General features: G+C 48.8%; 1 protein-coding gene across 10 annotated transcripts in view; it reads left to right on the top strand.

Annotated features, from left to right (window-relative positions):
• Positions 1-19846, top strand: part of Tns3 (tensin 3) — a 232017-nt gene that overhangs the window by 120554 nt on the left and 91617 nt on the right. For all 10 annotated transcript variants that reach the window (XM_006251460.4, XM_063273400.1, NM_001170459.2 and 7 more), the window contains 6 exons: positions 1263-1385; positions 5196-5260; positions 8206-8289; positions 12651-12763; positions 13462-13522; positions 14287-14362. In XM_006251460.4, the coding sequence (XP_006251522.2) occupies positions 1263-1385; positions 5196-5260; positions 8206-8289; positions 12651-12763; positions 13462-13522; positions 14287-14362 (522 nt within the window). The remainder of the gene's footprint in view (positions 1-1262; positions 1386-5195; positions 5261-8205; positions 8290-12650; positions 12764-13461; positions 13523-14286; positions 14363-19846) is intronic.

Raw genomic sequence — 19846 nt, 5'->3', positions numbered from 1 at the left:
TCTCCAAGAAACATCCGTGCAGATATTCCAGAATTCGAAACAACAGCACCAACAAAAATAATCAAAACCCGACTGGCCCTACTTGATTTGGAGAAGGGATACTCATTTGTTAAACATCCGTGTGAGAAGAGCAGTGTCTGTGCAGCCCACGGATTTCACTCACTGCTCACTAATTCGCAAACATGTGTGCCTGTGTTGGACTGTGTCTGTGTGTTTGCATGTATATTCTACACATTAAAATGCTTTGCAACCGTTAAAATAGGATGATACAGGCTGAACATACCACAACTTGAGATTAAAATGCCGTAAAAACCTCAAAACTTTGGAGTGCTAATGCTATGTTCAGAAAGTTCAAATATTGTTAAATTTACAATTTTGCTTCTTTTAGGGTATGAATGCTAAGAAATTGAACAAAACTTTAGAACAGTTCTGGCCCCAGGCCCTTTGAATCAGGTCCCCTCAGCCTACCCTAGTACAGTAGACTACAGCACAGAATTTACACGTGTCTTGGTTATGCTGGGCACACAGGGAAAGGGCTCAGAGCTTCATGGAACTGAAGTGCTGGCTGCTTTTACTGAGGTCTAACCCGTTGAACTTTCTATTACTTTCATGTATTAAAAAGCTCTGCCCACCCCATCCCTGAAAAATAGAAAGTGGAGGACAGACAACACCCCCATGTGGCTGGGAGGAGAAACAACACCCCCATGTGGCTCTCCCAGGGACGTGGCCAGAGGCTGGGCTTGCTTGGGGCTTTGGCCATTCTCAGCGATTTTCTGTATTCTTGTGTCTAAGCCTGAAGGTGCTCCTTGGCTTCTGGAGGACTCGATGTCCTTGACGTGTGGTGTGCACAGCTCAGGAAGCATTGGGTTCCCTGTATTTGCCAGACTTCCTTTTAGCTTGAGTGGGTCATATTTGACAGCACTGTGGGCCACAGACTCTGTTAAGAAAAAATCTAAAGATCTTGGGGTCCTAGATTCCTCTACAGTCAACTCTGAACCATTAATGTCTTTGAAAGGCTTCTAGAGAGTTGTCACCTCACTACAAAGGGGCAGACCAGTGCCTGGGAGAGGTGTGGCCTGTGGACAACTTGGTGGCCTGTATTTTCTTTCCCATAAAGGAAACTAGACAGGTGCTCATTGGTGTTCAGAAGAGGCCTACCCAGCATCCCCTGTGACTGACAAGTGGATTATGTCACTAGGAGATTACCACAGAAGGGTCAAGGAGGTGGAAACTGAGGCAGCTCGCTTCTCTCTCTCTTGCAGATCATGGATGTGGGCTGGCCCGAGCTGCACGCACCACCTCTTGACAAGATGTGCACCATATGTAAAGCCCAGGAGTCCTGGCTGAACAGCGACCCCCAGCACGTGGTCGTCATCCACTGCAGGGTGAGTGCTCCCACTCCCGCAGGCTCTGGGGTTCCCGCTGGGCATTTAAGGAGCCAAGTGGATTAAAATGAGGCTGGTCACAGGCACCGGCTGATTTTCCTTGAAACCACCGAGTTTCCAGGGTACCCATCACCTGGTGTAACAGGTTCCACTCAGGGTGCATCCTTAAAAACAGACACAAACAAAATAAAATGAACCCCCCAACCCTCAGCTTGTCTTTAGAATTTGTAGGTCTGAGTTTTCTGGTATTTCTGGACTTTCTAAAACTCCCTCCTATCCATTCCGTTCTGTTCTTGTTCAGTTGGAGTATCAGTGAAGTTGAATGTTAATACAATTGAAAACACATGGGTCACCGAAGAGGAAAACACCACCTAGATATTCGACCCGCCTTCCACAAGCAGTTCTGGGCTCTCTTTGTTCAGTTTATGGGCTTCTGATGTTTTTCTTTCATTACCTACCATAGAGCACTCATTGCTTTAAAATGGTTTGAAATACCCAGAAAATGTGCCTTGAGAGGTAAGCTTTTAATTTGGAATTGCGGTTGCCGGTGCATCCAAGGTTCACTGTCATCAGGCAGCAGGGCCAGAATCCGCTTGCTTTGCACAGTGACTGCTCCCTTCACAGATGCCCGGAGTGACTAACAGACACACTTGTCTCAGCTAGGGCAACGGCAGGGTAGAGCTGGGCTGCAGTAGCCATTCCCCTGTGTTACAGTGTTTGCGTTTTGCCTTAAACACGTGCTCAAGCCATCCCCAACGCGAAAGGCCGTGCTTCTTGCGGGAGTGTTCATCCGTTTCTTTCTTACCCCTTGTTTGGAAGTCTGTGGTGAGGAAGGTTCTTGGCAGATGTTGGCTGGGGTGAGTGTAGGACTTTTGAGCCTTGGAACAGAACCGTGGAAGTGTAAAAGGCTGTTTCCTACCCTAAGGGTGTATGGCCAAGAGTGGATCCCATCTACCGGTGTTTTCCTACAAACCTGTGAGCTAAGAGCTGGTTGGAAGGTGAAAATTCTTATAGAGCTCAGACTGACAGAAATGAGGAGTGCACACCCATCGCCTTCGCTCATCCTCAGGCGCTCACACACCCTGCAGGATGGAGCATGTACACCCACACCAGGCCGTGGTATACCCACACCAGGCCCGTGACGCTGAGTTATATGCTGAGGCATCACGTCGGGAGACTTAGCCAGCCTTCTAAAATGTGTTTGGCAGTGTCCTTCTTCCTCAGTTTTCTTGGAGAGTTTTAGGATTGCCATTGTTTCCTTACGTGTTTGGTCCAATCTCCCCAATGGGAGGAGACTCAGCACTGACTGAGGTTTTCTGTGGGGCTGGCTGTGTGTGTTGGGGGACTGACCCGATTCACCTGGCTGTCCACTTTCTTCGCCTGCAGTTGTCCATAGGAGCCTTTGCGTTTTGTGCTGTTGACCGCGGTGGTTCCCTTTCATTTCTGTTCTCAGTTTTTGAGTCTTCTCTTCTTTTAATCTTAGCCAAAGGTTTGCTGATTTTATGTTACCTTCAAAGCAAGCATGCAAAGTACAAGCAACAGCAAAGCAATCAGTTTTGTTGCCTGCTTTGTTGTCTGACTGTTTTATTCTGTTCGCTCTCTGTTTTCTCTCTTATATTAACTTTGGACCTAGTTTGGCCTTTTTTCTAGTTACTCGAAGTATAAGATCTCCATTTGAGATCTTCCTTTTTAGATAGATATTTATTGCTATAAATACTCCTGTCATTTTAAGGGTTTTTTCCCCCCCACATTACCATGAGACATTGTAGCTGTCTCATGTTTGTTTGTTTAATGTGCATTGCATGGTTGTTTTGCCTAAATATATGTCTGTGCACCACATGCATGCCTGATGCCAGGGGAGACCCAAAAAGGGCATCTCATACCCCGGAACTGAATTTACAGATGGTTGTGAGCCAGCATGCAGGTGCCGGGAATGGAACCCAGCTCCTCGAGGGGGAGGCCAACCAGTGCTCTTAACCACCGAGCCATCTCTCCAGCCCATGCCTCACTATATTTTTAACTTTTCCTTCCAACCCCTTGTTTGACTGAATTGCTGTTCAGTTACATGTTGCTTAACTTCTGCATATTTGAGAATTTCGAAAGACCACCTACCTACATCCCGTTCTGATTTATACTTTTCATACGATGGTGGTCAGAAAAGACTTGATAGGATTTCGGGCTTCACTCTGTTGGGATTTGCTTTGTGGTTTCATATATGAGCAATCCTTGTGGCTGTCCCCTTGTGCCCTCGAGGCACGTTCTGTTGCCGCCGGCGAGGTGTTCTGTCCGTGTATAATAGGTTCATTTAGTCTGAGAGGTAGCTTGAGTCAGAGTTCCCCAGCTATTTCGTGTCTAGATGATCTGCTATTGAAATGATCTGTCAAAGGTCTTGACTGTCGCCATGACGCTCCTCCACCCACCTCTGCTTTGCACCTGTAGCTAATGCTCCAGAAATGACTGACGGCATCAGCTGTAAAGGCCAGCCTCTGTGGGTCTGGTTTTGGCTGAGCAGATGTTTCCTTATAAGTGATGTCTGTTGTTAAGACAAACACCAGCTAACACAAGAAATGCGTTAGTATCATTAGTAGCTTCATACTTCATAATGCTAAGGAGCCAGGGTCGCACCGCCAAGAGTCTGCCAGGTGTCTGCATTGCTATTTCCCAGAATGCCCAGTTTCACACAACAGTGGATTTTGTGGAAACCTTGAGCTTGTTCATTTATTTGATTTTAGGAATAGAGCTGAGGACTGGCGATGGAGTTCAGTTGTAAAATGTCTTCCTGTGTGCACAAGGTCTAAACTCTAGTACTGACTTTTTTCTTTCTTTATGGAAGAAATAATAGATTTGGGGAGCTACAGATTAGTGACCTGCCAGTTTGGCTTTGTATGCTTGGGACTCTGGTTTGGGTAACGTTCCTCAAAGGAGCTAGGCACTATTTCGGCTCCACATGCCTCGGGGTCCTGCTGATGCCTTCCAGCCTGCTTCTTTCTGCAGGGTTGGTAGGGGCCGCTGGAGCAAAGCAGCCAGTCTCCAGGCAGGCGATAAGATGGCGGCAGTCAAGTTCCACGTGACTTTTCACACATCTCACAAACTAATTCCGTTTTGATTTTTGAAAGCAATTTTTCTCATACAGTGCTTAAAAATTTATGATAATGAGATTTAGCTCACAGATTGTAGGAAAGGAGTCGGTGGGCAGAAAACGGAACTGGCCTTGGGTTACCATTCGCAGACCTGTTAGCAGGTCACAGCAGGATGGCCTGAAGTGTCAGGCCAGCACATGGTTCTCTATGGCGCCGCCCTGGCCCACAGAGCAGTAGAGGAAGCTCTGTATTGGTGATGTTGGCTGTGACCCCCATTGGATAAAGGGCAGTGTTGGGCCCCGGTGTGGGATACCACGAGCTCACCAGGTTCTGAGGTCCTGCCACTTACAGCAGCATGCACACCGATCACCGTCACTTGTCAGCCCTTGGGCAAGCATTCCTTCCCGCTTCACCTGCGTAATTAAGTCATGCTAATTGTTGGCAGTTGCTGGCACCGGTTCACCCAACCTAATTGGGAGCTGGTGAGTGACTGGCTGCTGCCGTGTGGATATGCCCTCCGGGGATTTACACAGACACCCGGCTGGCACCTGCTCCAGTTAGGGGCCCCCGTGTGCAGACACCCTGCTTGGCACGGGTGCTCTAATAGTAGAGAGGCTGAGGGGTTAATGCTTGTTTCCCGCCGAGCTGTTCATGATGGAGCCTGCTCCTGTCTCATCATATCTGCAGTATTCTATAGAAAGGACAATGACTCCTCTCTGGTCTCCCGCAGGGCGGTAAAGGACGAATTGGAGTGGTCATATCGTCCTACATGCACTTCACCAATGTCTCAGCCAGGTAAGCCGGAGATGGGGGCTCCTTTCCACGGGGTATGGGAAGTTGGTTTGCACGTGTGTGCAGTGGTCTTCCTGGGAAGCATCCTGACCTCACCTGTCCCTCGGTCCCGGAGTATTCTGTGCCTAGACTCAGCTTCCAGTGGAAAAAGCTACGTTTCTATTTGGGATGTTGTGTGTGACTGATTCCCAGGAGCTCTCTGGAGGCATTAAAACTAAGTGAGCCCAGTCATTCCATTCCCTAGTGAAAACAGCCATGTCACCCTGATGAAAATGCTCACTAGATTACTGCACACCTTGTAAATTACGCTCTTAGCAGCCACCGCGTTCTGCATGTTCTGGCAAGTCCACTGAATGTTTACCTCTGAGATGCTAGGATCCTGGTATTAGGATCCCGGTCTTAGCCCAGCCGTCGTGGCACTGGACAGTCTGCTTTCTGATGTGCTCTCCGAAGCTCGGGTCTCTGCTAAGACTGAATTTCAGTTTAGAAAATGTCATCGTTGGGTAGGAGTGAGTGTAGTTTTGCTTAGTGCACTTGCCTGGTGGGTGCAAGACCTCGGCTTCCTTCCCAACCCTGCACACGAAAATCATTCGCACACTCCCGGTTTGTCTCAGGAGCTGTGTTGTTGTACACAGGTCATTCCGCCCTAAGGAAATAGAAGCCTTCTCTTCTCCCTTATGAACCTTCCCCTTTGCAGCGAGAAGGAGTGAAATTGGACTTTTGGAATGTTTTCTCTGGAAACAAATCAAGAGGCTGGTGCTTGCCAGGGAGGAAACCCTACCCCAGGGTGAAAAGCAGAGCCCTGTGGGTTTGAATAATCGTCGTGTGTGTGCTAGACACATCCAGATTCCCAGTCACAGTGGCCCCTCAGTTATGTAAGAGGAATTTGGTTGGAGACCGCACTTGGCCCAGTTGTTTCTCAATACAGACCACCCCGCTCTCCGACATAGTGTAGAGAAATCTCTCCAACTGCAGTTTGAACCAGCTGATGCCCCCAGAACGGTAAAACCCTGCTCTCCCTGTGCTGGTACATCACATGTAAACGTCAGGGAGCATGCGTGGATCTTTCTGGGCCTCAACATCCTGTCCGTACCGGGGCTGTGGGAACTGTAGTTGAGCTTCTTCATGCCATGACCGTCCTGCATGTGTCTTCCCCTAGAGGCTTTCACACCGTTCAGTAGACGTCACAGCATTCTTTTCCAGCTAAGTGGGTGGTGAACATCAGTGCATTTTTTTTATCTCTTGCTCTCGTAAATTTATCCCACCTCCTAAGCCTCTGCCCTGGGTGGCTCGACCATCCATGGGTGTGGTTATTACCTGTTTAGGCATTTGCTGGGTCTTCCCACCCAGGGGGCTTTCCCTTTTCTTTAGAACCCAGGGCTGCTGTTTTCACACACGGCTGATCCCTCCTCTCCCCGAGGTTATATTTTAGACACCACAGGGGATGCAGCTGATTGAAGTGTGTCACAAACTACAAGTAACCCCAAACAGAGACTGCAGGTTACAACCAAGAGAGCGAGTTCTTGCTCCAGGTACTCTGAGTTTAGAAGACAAAGCCAGAACCAGTCATGATAGAGAGAGCTAAGCATTCTGTGTCTCCTGAGCATTAACACTGGTTAGGGCTGCTTCCCCGGCATCTAATCAAATGAGTGGATTCCAGAGAAGATAGTGTTTAACAGCCAGACTGGATATGAAACCATTTCTCCAACTTGAAAGATACATCCACTTAGTCTTTGACATGTCCTGGGCTCAGATGGACCCTGCTGCATCTGTGACAGCCTCACCAGCCAAGCCCAGTGTTGAAACAAATACATGGGGTGAGGTCAGTGGTGGCTCACACTGGACTTAGAGCGTTTCCCTTTGCTCGCCTCAGCTCCGCATATATTTTGAAAATGTTACACTCAGAATTCCTACACGTGTCATTGTTCCCGAGCGTATTTACACATTTTCTCCATGGAGAGTTCACAGACCTATCTGATTTGTTTGTTTTTTTTTTTTTTTTTGAGACAGGGTCTCACTGTGCAGACCTGGCTGCGCTGTAAATCACCCACCTTTGCCTGCCTCTGCCCTCCGAATGCTTCGATTAAAGACATGCACCACCATGTCCGGCTGCCTGTCTGATTGTTTTAAAAAATATTTATTTATTTATTATGTACCCATTACACAGCTCTCTGCCTGCATGTATGTCTGCAGGCCAGAAGAGGACACCAGATCTCTTAACAGCTGGTTGTGAGCCACCATGTGGTTGCTGGGAATTGAACTCAGGAAGGACCTCCGGAAGAGCAGTCAGTGCTCTCAACCGCTGAGCCATCTCTCCAGCCTGCCTGTCTGATTTTTAAAGATGGCTTTTGTTTTAAATAAGTCGTATTTCAAGGTTTCAGTCAGCTCAGGGGCCCTACGATGCCCCACAGTGAGGTTTCCAGACGGGTCTGTGAACACTACTCTGAGTATTAGGGGTGGCGTTTGAAGGTCAGGTAAGCTGTGTGACTTTCTGTGGAGTTACCATAGGGATATCCGTGGAACCCAAGGCTGCAATGCCTTCCTTAGCCATCAGCCTGGCCCTGTTCCTCATTTCAAGCTTTCCTTGAAGCTACTTAGCAGTGTCACATAATATACTTCCAAGACTTCACAGTGCCTTCAGTGTACATTCTAGCCTTCCAAGGCTGGGGCCTTCAGCCCGTGCCTCTCCCCGTGAGACAGTGAGTCTCACCTTTAGAGAACGGAGTTCAGACAGGACTTCAGTGTGACTCCTGCTTTGAGCCGAGTTCACTCCTGCAGAACAGCGGTGGGCTGTGCATGGAGAGGTGCAGCTCCTCGTCGGGGAAGGTCACTGACAGATGTGGGATGTCCATCCCCGCCATTCATCCTTGAGAGGCAGGGCAGATCACTGATCTGACATACTCATTCCTTTCACCCCTTTCTCTCCCTTCCTCCCTCTGCTTCCCCAGTGCCGACCAGGCACTGGACAGGTTTGCAATGAAGAAGTTTTATGATGACAAAGTCTCAGCTTTAATGGAGCCCTCCCAGAAGCGGTATGTATTTATCCTTGGGGCCAGTGGAATAGCCTCCGATTTCTCTGCACCGCCATTGGGTCTTGCCGAAGAACATGGGGGAGGGGTTTGCTGGTTCCCAAGGCAAGGGTGCGAGCCCTGTAGACCTACGTGTCTACTAAAAGCCTCGAGTCTGCTGAGATCCTGTGTGCTCTCACCTGTGGTTCACTCCCAGAGAGGAAGACTCAGAGCTACGTCTCGCTTCAGCCATGGTAATCATTGTCTCCTGATCGTGAGCTTTGGTTTCCACGATCAAGTTGGACTCATTTCTGTCTGTGAGAACAGGGATCCGGGAACTCGATGGAAATACTAGAGGGCTGATGTTTCAGGCTGTGTGGTTTTAGCTCACCAGTGTTCTAACGTAGATGTTAGAGACATATCTATAAGGACACGAGTGACTCTCTGTTCCAATTAAACTTTATTGACACAAGTATGGTTTCATATTGTCCTAGGCTGGCTTCCGCTCAACAGTATCAGCTCCTTGAGGCGGGAGAGAATTTCTCTTGGCTGCTCCCTCTCAGCCTGTTCTGGCTACACCGTGGAGTGGCTCCTGAAGTGTTGGGGTGTAGCTGTCAGGGAACAGGGCTTTCTCTTTCTGAGGCACTCGCATAATTTCATTGCAGCTTTGTCTCAACACCAGAATTTGTCCAAGAATTCTGAAGGCGGTTGTAAAATGGCCCCCATTTTGGAGATAAGAATTGGTCAAAGCCCCAAACCTCTGTATGTGAGTCTTGATGTTCCAGATGTGCTTTCTCTAATACAAATGCAGGCCGGGCCAGCAGACGTGATGATTCTAGTGGTCTGGGTCCACCCAGACGGGTCTCGGTTTGAAAGAATGTGCGCTACGCTGTGGGGCCATGGGTTGGAGCCAGGCTATGTCCTGTTTTGAGCCACAGTCCCCGACAGGGAAGGAAGCGGTGCTTCCAAACTCGAGCATATTGTGGTGATTCCACGTGAGCGGCCCCTGTTCGGTTATGAACCCATGAAGTATTATTTTTCTACTGAGCAGTTTCCAAGATGGCAACATTCCTAAGACTTGCCCAGGAGCTGAGGTGCAAACAAGATACAGCTCCCACAAATGTCTGGACTCGGGCGCGGCTGCCAGGGCTCACTACTTAGAGAAGCAGTGGCTTCTAACACTGTTGGAAAGTATGAAGGAGAAAGAGGGAAAACATCTCGTTTTAAAGGGCTTCCAGCCCAACAGGGTTCAATTTTGCATTCCAGGCTCAGCGCTTGAGAGTAGGACTGCCTTCTTTCTGTCTCTTTTCTTGCCACCTTGCCTGGTGCCTGCATTAGAAGACACAAACCAAATAATTTTCTAGTGGTCCAACCACGGAAAGGCCGTTTGGGATAAACTTCAGGAACTATGGGAGAGACCAGAAGAATGTAAAGTAGAAGCACTCATGGGCTGTGCACCTCACTGCTGTTGAATGCCTGTGGGCAGGGGCGCTGTTCTGCAGGTTATGTTAGGACCAAAGTCAAGAAATTATTTCAAAATAAAGATCGCACTTAACTCTGTCAAGGTTGAGAGAGAAACTTAGGGATCGTGGCTGAGACTCTCAACATTTTAAGCAACGCTAGACAGAGAAGGAATCACCCAGAACCTTTCACAGAGGACTGGATCTAGATCCTATCTATAACCTGCAAATGCTTACTCGAAAGACCTTTACATAAGATGGCCCAGTATTTGTGAAGAGCTGATGTGTATCCTTCTGTTGTACCCTGTGTGTTTTCAAATTTCTATTAGTGTATAAAATGATGATTTTATTATAGCATTTGATAAATGTGTGTTATGCATTACACTCATATATTTATACCCTCTTATGGTTTTTGGTACCTCCTCTTCCCACCGGTCCTCTTTCTTCCCCCAGACAGATGTGTGTGTGCGCGCGTGCGTGCGTGTGTGTGTGTGTGTGTGTGTGTGTGTGTGTGTGTGGAGTGTTGATGGTCTTCAGTTCATCTATTTTGCTTTCTTCTTTCAGGCTGACGCTCCATCCACTCTGAACCTTCTAGGTTCCATGTAACACTGAACACAGCCTAAACACTGAGCACCTAGCTGTTACACTAACATAGTGTCAACACTAAGCTGTTACACTGTCCCGGCTGTACTGTATAGGGAATCATTAGGGGCGCATGGAGCAGCAATCCCAGACATAATCTGCATGTCTGAGGTAAAGATGGGGGTTCTTATCCTCCATGGAGGTTGGTTGAAACCATGGTCATAGACAGCATAGACAGATGCTTACTATGGTTTCTGTTCACGTGGGTCCACTGTGAGCTTAGTGCCCTCTAGTGGACAGCTGGGAAGATGACCGTCATTTCGAGCAAGTTTCAGTGAAGAAAGACTGAGACCTGAGGTGCAGGTGGGAATCTTCTCTCCCTGAATAACCACTTGTTATAACCATGAGTGACTCCCTGCCTCAGCTTTTCATGAGCAAGCTTGTGCAGAAGCACAATTCTGCTGTTGTCATCTGTTGGTGCACAGTGGGAAACGCAGTGCCTTTTCTTTTCAGTTTTTGGTTTATTTAATGATGTAGCTTCCTATCTGTAGTATTGTTAGGAGCTGGTGGCCTCTGGTCAGGGAGAAGTCTTGGCTCACACAGAACGGGAGTCACAAATCTTCAGGTTGCAGAGCCACATAGGATTTGCCGTGTCCGAGGAACTGTAATCAGGAACCAGTGCCTGGGTTGGGTGTGCATCAGAGAAGGAAGTGACCATTGCCAACACAGAGCCCTCAAACCTCCAAGTCCCTCTGCGTCAAGATCTGTCTTATCTGAGAGGGTCACTGAGGAACCACCCACAGCTGGTCTGGATTGCCAGAGTCCCTTCACAGGAGCGACAAGTCAAGGACACACATTTCCTAGTGTCTGGGAAGAGGGCAGAGCTATCTTAGAGTCTTAGATATTCCACCCTGAACTTGTGTGTAAGTTTATTACCTTTGCTCAAGCCACAGACCCAAGGGAACTGATAAGTTCTGTCATGTACAGAGTGCAGCTGATGGGTCCCAAGCTGATGGTTCTCCCCTCCTGCACCTCTATACAAGAGGCTAGGAAACTTCGAAATCTGAGGAAACTCACGGAGCAGTGTAGAGGCTGGACAGCCACGGCTGCTTACCTGAGTTTATGGGGACACCAGTCTTCTGTAACTTGTGAACTTTGCCCTCATCGTAACAATGTAGCAATGTGCCACTGGAACTGTGGGATGCTGACGCCCCCTGTCTGTCATTGTGGATTTTTCCCTACTAAGTGAATGCTTGTGGATTATCTAAAGTTTTCCTAAAGGGCAGACCCTAAGTTGGGAAAACACTAAAAGTTTTCTGTTTGGTATATTTTGCCTCCAAACTCAGTTGTTTAACCGTGATCTGGGCCTGCATTCCAGTGGGCATTTGAAGTGTTTTTATTGTAAGGTAGAGCCCATGACTGTGTTCATGGGCTTGATTGATGGCAGCCACTTCCTGCTTGCTTCGTGGACCATTAGTTTGATAGCATGTCGTTTCTTCCCTCTTGCAAACAGACAGATTCCAAGAGACGTCCTGAAGGCTCTGGTGAGGATTGGTTGTAGTGGAAACTACTGTCAGGGGCCTTAGGGCGTCGGCTACCTTTGGGCTTCCATGGGAGTAGGATACAGTTAGGCAGGGCAGAGCAGAGGAAGGAATGACGGAGGCCAGGGGAGCATCAGGCTGTGACAAGGGTACAGTCACACTCTGGGCATGGCTACCATGTCATGCCTTACGGGGGAACCTTTGATCACACACACGTAGTATAGAAGCTTCTCTCTTGTCTGACATGTGTGTGAAGGAGTGTGACAGTCGTCTTGGAGGCCCGAGGTCAGTGCCCGGAATTCATATGGCAAAAGGCACATCTTCAGCATTTATGTATGGGTGGCCATGGGTGAGCCTCATCAGCTGAGATGAGACCGCTCTGGGGATGGGTGTGGGGGAGAACAGGAGTTTAGGGGCCATCGAGACCAGCTGCTCGCCATGGCTCGTGTGAGTGGAGTGAGCTTCTGGGTGTGTCCCATGTCACTCTGTCTGCTGTGCTGGCCTTGCTGGTCATGGGCTTGGGAACGTGTGAGGAGACTCCCAAGGTGTGAAAGAGCTCCTTATACATAAGTGGCAGTGTCAGCAGTTCTCAGAGCTGTGGGTGGAGCCTCAGCGAAGCGGTGACTCCCCACGCCGAGCATAGGATGATGATTGTTTTGTTTGTTTGTTTCTTTCTTCTTTTTTTTTCTTTTGTATACAGTGGGACAAGGTGTCCCCATGGTCTCCAGATGCACCTTCCGTTCTGTGCTGGGACTCAGCAGCTGTGATTCGGCTGTGGAGTCTCAGCCACTGTCTCCTGCAGGTACGTGCAGTTTCTCAGTGGGCTGCTGTCCGGAGCCGTGAAGATGAACGCCTCACCCCTGTTCCTGCACTTCGTCATCCTGCATGGCGCCCCCAGCTTTGACACTGGAGGAGGTGAGAGACTTTCCAGCCCAGACTAGAGAGAGCCCTAAACTATCAGCCCTTTCCTTCCTCCCCATGGTGTCTAGATTCTGTACCAACGGTTGGTTCTAGTGTGTTCGGCAGAGCTCCGGCTTCGTGAGGTGGGACCAAACCATCAAGCACAGGAGGGACAGGCAGTGATGAAGGGATTACGAATAGCTCTGTGAGCCAGGACGTGAACTCCTGCTAGGCCAGGGTCATGCTGAGTCAGCAGCTGCGTGGTTCTTCTCGGGGTTTCCATAGGTTTGAGATAATCCAGCAGAGTAGTCTCCCCTAACTCAGGGTCCTTCCTCTTTCCTCTCTGGCATATCTATCCTCAGACTCTCTGTTCCAAGGAAGTACTCACAGCACAGGGCCAGAGACCTTGCCCCTGTCCCATGCAGATGTTCACAGCATGCGTCCAGGGGCAGAACCTGCTCCCTAACTGCATCTGAGCAGGTGCTAAATTGTCACTTGATTGTAGCTATGGCTACTACTCCCTCCCCCCCCCCCCTTGTCAGGAGTGAGGTAAACTTACAGAAAGGCAGATTGTAACCACCTCACCCCCCACCCACTGTCCTCCAGTTAAAGCAGCCCTCTGGTGGGAGGTCCAACCATGTTACTTTGTTGCTGGAACATCTGTTCGAGTGTTCATGATTCCGCCTCTCCTTGGCATGTGCCTCTCTTTTCAGCTTGCCGGCCCTTTCTGAAGCTCTACCAAGCCATGCAGCCTGTGTACACATCTGGGATCTAGTAAGTACCTGGCTCGGGCTGGGTGTTTAGGGTGGCTTGGGGGGAAGGACTGTGAAATGGGCTGTCTCTCCCACACACAGGAAGATGTGGAGTAGTGGGGCCAGTCAGGCCAAGGTCCCCGAGCTGCTGCTCTGAGAGGTACATGGTCCCTGCATCTCTAGCTGCCTCCGGTGAGGGGCTGAACAGTGGAGCCCCCAGGGTAGAGGGGTGCCATTGGTGTTTGGAAGCTGGTCTACTGGAACGTGTTAGGACAAAGTCACCCATGGTTCTTATTTCCCCGTAGCGTTTTGGGTAGCCTCAGAATTTGTATGGCTGCCCGAGTTTGCTTTTCAGTGATGTAGAGAGCACTTCGTTTGCAGTAACAGAAAGTGAGAAAGACGGTAGACATCCTAGCACCCAGAAAGACTCATTTCTTTTCTGGGCTCAAATCCCCACCATCCCCCACCCCCATGTTTCCTCCCATGGGAGGGTGACACTGTGGAAATTGTATCCTCCAATTGTCACAGGAGCAGGGTCTGTCCCCAACTGGGTACCTCTGCTGGTTGAGGCAACCCTAAGCATGACATTTCCAGTCTGGGGCTGTGATGGTGCTAAAATGATTCACCCCAGCTCAGAGATTTCTCAAAACCTTTTGACTAATTTCCACAAGGTAAAGCCTCTGAATTCTGGGTTATTTGTGTAAAACCAAGTCATTTTCTCAGCTTGTACTATGTGCTCACGAAATCGCAGAAGTGTATAACGACTTTTTTCTTGTTCATCTGAAGCAATGTGGGCTCTGAAAACCCCAGCAGGATCCGCATTGCCATAGAGCCTGCCCAGCTGCTGAAGGGTGACATCATGGTGAGTACCCACGGACTGTAACCACTGTCAGCCACCTGGGATAGTGACCTGGATGGCAAATTGATTTTGCCTTAGAACAGAACCATCCAATTTACAACTTCCTTCCCAAAAGAAGAGAAAATAACCAACAGGAGAATGAAAAAACAGCATGATTCCAAAGGGCTTTAATTTGTGACTAAAAGTATTTTAATTACAGTGACAGATCTTTGTCCTTGATCATCATTTATCACAGAGCTCCTGGGTTTGTGCAGAACAAAGTCTCTACTCAGCCACAGCTCCCTGAGTATCTGATCGCCTGACCTCCTTTGTGATCCGAGGCCTCCCAGAGCATAGCATGGAGAGCCAGACTGTAGTGTATCACTGATGTTGTTACAGTGTGGTTATAATGATCAAAACAGTGATTTCTCCAGATAATTCTGTTCTTGGAGGAGATTAAACATTACTTTTTCCACCTTCTGTCTGTCTTGACTATAAAAGATTCTCTATGTGTGAAGTAATTTTAGGAAAGGTTTTGTTAGAAAGCCCGGAAGGCATGCGTACAGCTTCCGACATGTGTAGAATAATTTAGATACGATCTTTTCGTGGTCTTGGCAGACCTGCTTTGTGGAGGTGATGGGTGATTTAGGAGTTTGTGTTACATTTTGTTGTAAATAGCTCACCCAGAGTGAGTACCTCCCCGTTTTCAAGGACAGATAGACTGACGCTCAGACCTCTTTATGAGCAGCGGGAGGTGGGAGAAAACCTGAGATGAGGAAGCTGACTGACTGGAGGTTGGGTATAACTCCCCATCTCCTCTGGAAAACCAATGCCAAGCCTCCATCAGACTGGCAGCTTCTGAGTCTTCCACAGCTGGACAGTGCAGAAGCTCAGTCCCCTGGGAGGTGACTGGTCTCTACTCCAGCTGCCTTCCTCCCTCCGTCCTCTCATCGCTTGTCTTTCCTCACATTCCTCCTCCTCCTCCTCCTCCTCCTCCTCCTCCTCCTCCTCCTCCTCCACTTTTCTTCTTCTCTCTCTGCATCCCCCTTCTCTTTTCGGCCCTCTCAAATTTTTAATTTTTACTCAGGTGTCTTGAGCTTAGTTTGATTGTTGTTGTATTTTTTTTTTTAATCATTGTTGTTTGGTTTTTGAGTGTCCAGTCTTAGCACTGGACAGAGGGAGGAGAGAGGTAGAGAATGGTTTCCTTGTCTTGAAGATGCCTTCTGGGAACACAGGTTGTATTGGAGAAGGGAAGCTGAGGATGCTGTCTAGGCCAAAAGAACCTAAGTTGGACGTAGCTCTTTGGCTCAGGAAGGCCATGGTGGCTTGGCTTCATGCTTCCCGGTGGGACCTTTCAAGCATGTCTGCCTTTGTGAGGAAGCTCATCCTGTTGGAAAGGGATATACCTGGTCCTTTCTGGGGGTGGATTTGTGGCCTCTGCCTAGTGAGGACCATGCTTTGCGAACATGAGAGGAACAAACTCACGTCACTCTCCTGGGACAGTGCCTGACACTGGGATGTGGGAAGAGGGTGGAGGGACAGGGTGGGAGGTGGACTGCATCACGTCATCCTGAAGCATCTCGAGCCTTGTCACTATCAGGGAAGTAGTCTCTTGGCCTTAAGAGGTCACCTCCTCTCCCCTCTAGAGAAGCCTCTGGTTTAGGTACCCCTTACCTTTCACTGCGCTCCTCATAGCAGGCAGCAGGCAGAACGCAGGCCCCGGTAAACATTGTGTGCACCCGTGGCCACTGGGAAATGGATCTGTGCAGCTGTGGAGCTGTTTGGAGGGTCTGTGGCTGGGAGGTAACTCTTGGTCGCTGAGGTGGTTCAGAGACAAATCAGGTGGCACGGGGAGCGAGGGGAGCTCTGGGTGGGTGAGGAGGTGCTTGCTGGTAGGCATGCCTGGACTTGACTTGTTCCTGACTCTGTGCATCCTGTGGCGCTGGCTTCTGCTTTAGCTCAGGAAAGCGTTCCTGTGGATTGTTGCCATTTCCTAGCTGGCTAGGTGAACGACGGTGTGGGTAGCATCCAGAGGCCACCCAGAGGCAGTTCTTATCACACATCGGTGACCCACGACTATTGAGTTACATTTATAAGCGGACTATTATACGAAGCTGTTGACCTCCGGGACTGTACTGTTCTGTCCCTTTGCAGGAAGTTTGCGCTGATGGTATTTGAACCTTCACAAAACTCTATAATTTCCAGCTTGAACTTGCAAGCAAAGCCGGTGCCGGGTGTGGAGTGATGGTCAGAGGGACTGAAGTGGTAATAATTAATCTCAGTTGTCTCACCCTGTCTTGCTAGAGCTTGGCAGTCAACTTTCCTGCGTCTGTCTGTCCTTTTTGGACACCATTTTGTCTGGAGATGAAGTTAGGGTGTTGGCTTTGCCAGGTGGCTTGCTTGCCACCATTGAAGTAACTTCCTGTGGAGGCTTTTGATGCTTTTCATTCCTCACCGAGGCGAATGGGGCGCTGCCAGGAGTTGACATGTCCCCATGTCCCAAAAGATCTTAAATGAGTTAATTATGTTTAAATGTCACATTCCGTGAGTCTCTGAAGCTTTTGTAGACCATACGTCCATTTATAGCCTATCTAAGCAAACGTTGCTTGCCTCCAGCTACCTATTATCTGTTTAACCCAGGATGTATACTTCTGTGATAAATCTAGACTAGTCTGTCACATGACCATGAGTTTGACTATTAACTTGCATTACTTAATTATCCTAGACAGTTTGTAATAGCAGCTGTTAAAAGGGCTGGAACTAAACCTTGCTTTTTTTTTTTTTTTTTTTGATGGGTACAAGAGAGGACTTTATTAGTGAGGTGGAGTAGGAAAGGGGGGTAAACCTTGTATTTTTAAATGGGTTGCATAGGAATGATACCTATACAAGAGATGATATTTATATATATTATATTGTAACAAAAGTGACCTTAAATTTTGTATCAATATGCAAAGATTCTTGCTAATGAAAACCTTAAATCTGTTTCACTATGTAGCATTTTTGTACCACTGTAACACAAATAACCTTATTTGGGGATACCAGAAGCCCTAAGTTGAAGAGTAGAGGAGTCATTGAGTAGTGAGGGAGGGGATCAATGCCATGATTCCGTCTAGGACATTTCCACACTATGTGGCTCCCTCTCTTTATAGCACTTAGAACTGATGAGGTCCTACAGTCATTGAACTGGAGGGATCCAGGCAGGGACAGCAGCCCTTGGGAGCACAAGGCACTCAGAGAGCAGTGCTGCCTCAGAACCGGAAGCAACCTGGGTAAGTGCTTTTAGAAGCAGAGACTGAGTAGCAGTGGGTGTTTGGGTGATCCCAAGAGACCGTGAGCTGGTCCTGGGTGTTCTCCTGACCATGGAGTACAGCCAGGCACAGAGAGCAGGAGCCAGCCTCTACAGGGAGCTGAAGTGAGGGAGCTTCTGGGACCAACAGACCAGGGCCATGGCAGGTCCGGATGTCTTTTGGAAGAATGTTGTAGTGGAGCGGAAGCACGAGGCTTGGGTTGGGTTTGTATCAGGAAGAAGGGCTGTGCTAGTTACTAGAGGAGTTGTGGGCACAGGCCCCGCCCCTTTCTCCTTGCAGGTTCCCCTGGCTGGTCTCACTTTGTTTAAGTTACTGCTGAAGAACGCTGTTGCACTAGGGTACTTAAATGGTGTTAACGTGTGTTTACACAGATGCACACAGATGCTGACACGGATGCTCACAGGTGCTCACGCCGATGCCCACAGGCAGTAGAACTTTCCTTCTCATGGTTCTGCAGATTGGAAGTCCAATGTCCAGGTCCCATAGCTAGTGGGGATTTGGTTTCTTGTGTGTAATGGCACCATGTCCCCGTGTTCTCTCCTACAGGAAAGGGGTCTGGACTCTCTGCAGGACGCTAATGACATTCCGAAGGCTTAGCCTCCTGACTTCATCATACCCGGGAGCTCCCATATTCTCATTCTGTCCCGGTGGAGTTTAGGGACTACAAACTTAACCCACAGTACAGATTGACCTCTCGCTGCTTGCTCTGGCTGCTGCCTGCCTGGCATTTGTCCTCTCAGGAGCTTCTCTGCTTATCAGCTAGGATCTTCTGTTTGCTTCTGACTAGGCCCCCAAACCTCCTGGTCCCCTTCCTGTCTAATCCAGGTTTAGAAAAGAGAAACTTGAGCATAGACACTGCTTGGTTAGTGGTGGTGTCCTCTCCACCCATGATAGCCGTGGGACCATATCTGTGTGCTTAGCTCACGGACCTGCTAAGACCTTTTGGAGCAGGCCTTCCCCAGATGCCTGGCAACTGCTTTTGAGCTGGTGTTCCAGCTCTGTCCCCTCTCCCACCCCAGGTGGTTCTCTCCTTTTTCTTATTCATACTGCTCCAGACAAGCTACAGTTAGTCCTCTGTAAGAACTGGGGATGGCTTTCCCATGGATGTGTGGGCGTGGTGCGGCACGGAACAGTGTCTTAGATGTGCTCCTGTAGAAACAGAAGCCTGCTACGCTGGAAAATTGGGGTGCACAATGTGTGAGCTTCGGGCTTGAGGGCCTTTGGAGGTGAACTTCATGCCACAGGACAGCCAGCTCCTCACGCATGACTCATTTCCATTAGGAGTGCTGGCAATAGGAGATTCTAGATCTTTCCACAAGAGATACTTGGTTTCGATAAGACGACTTCCTTCCTGTACCCCCTTTCATTCCTCACATGGGATATTTTTGGAATTGCGTTGTGATTTGATTTACACTTCCTGTGTTTACAATTCTTTTCTGTGTGCTCTGCACTTATTTTCTGCCGTGTTATCAGATAGGACGTGGGCAGCTGACGAGGGTATTTTTCCATCGCAGTGTAAGTTTTCCCCGTACACTTCATAGAAATGACCGCTACGAGGTCGACCTGCTGTCTGTCAGAAATCTGTCAGCACTTTAAGTCCGTTGTACTCTGTCAGAACGGCCACGGTGAAAGGACCTCACCCCAGACGGGGTGGCTTGTTCTCTTGGTTTTGTGGGGCTCGAGGTCCACAGTCAGGGTATTTAGCAGGGTCGGTCTTTCCTGACCTGTGTCATAGGTATTTTTCCATAGGTCATAGGTCTTATCAGAATCATTTCTCTGAGCCCTAATCTCTTTTTACCAGCTATAGTTCATCCAAGCCAACCCCGACGGCCTTATTTAAATGCCCTTCATAAAAATGTCATCTCAAGTACAGGCACATTCTGAGGTCCTAGAGCGTTTGATTTATGGACATAAAAGAGGCATTGGTTAGCCCACAGTGAGTGTATTCTAGACTGGGTGGTATGACTGTCAGGCAGCTGTTGGTGACTTGACACCTTTGCTGGAGTTTATCACCGGCCATCAGTGGTGATCAAGTTCCTTAGCCTTTGTCCTAAAACGGCTGCCGTACGAGTTTAGTAGAGACATGCTCAGGGCCTGCCTCAGAGCTTAGACGAAAGTGCTGGATTAGCTGAATGGGCAGACAGATGGCTAACACAGTCGACAGGCTGGTGTACGCACAGAGATGAGCTGAAGTCCAGTG

The sequence above is a fragment of the Rattus norvegicus genome, chromosome 14, assembly GCF_036323735.1.
Source record: "Rattus norvegicus strain BN/NHsdMcwi chromosome 14, GRCr8, whole genome shotgun sequence".
Classification (NCBI taxonomy): domain Eukaryota; kingdom Metazoa; phylum Chordata; class Mammalia; order Rodentia; family Muridae; genus Rattus; species Rattus norvegicus.
This window is presented reverse-complemented; position numbering and strand designations above follow the sequence as displayed.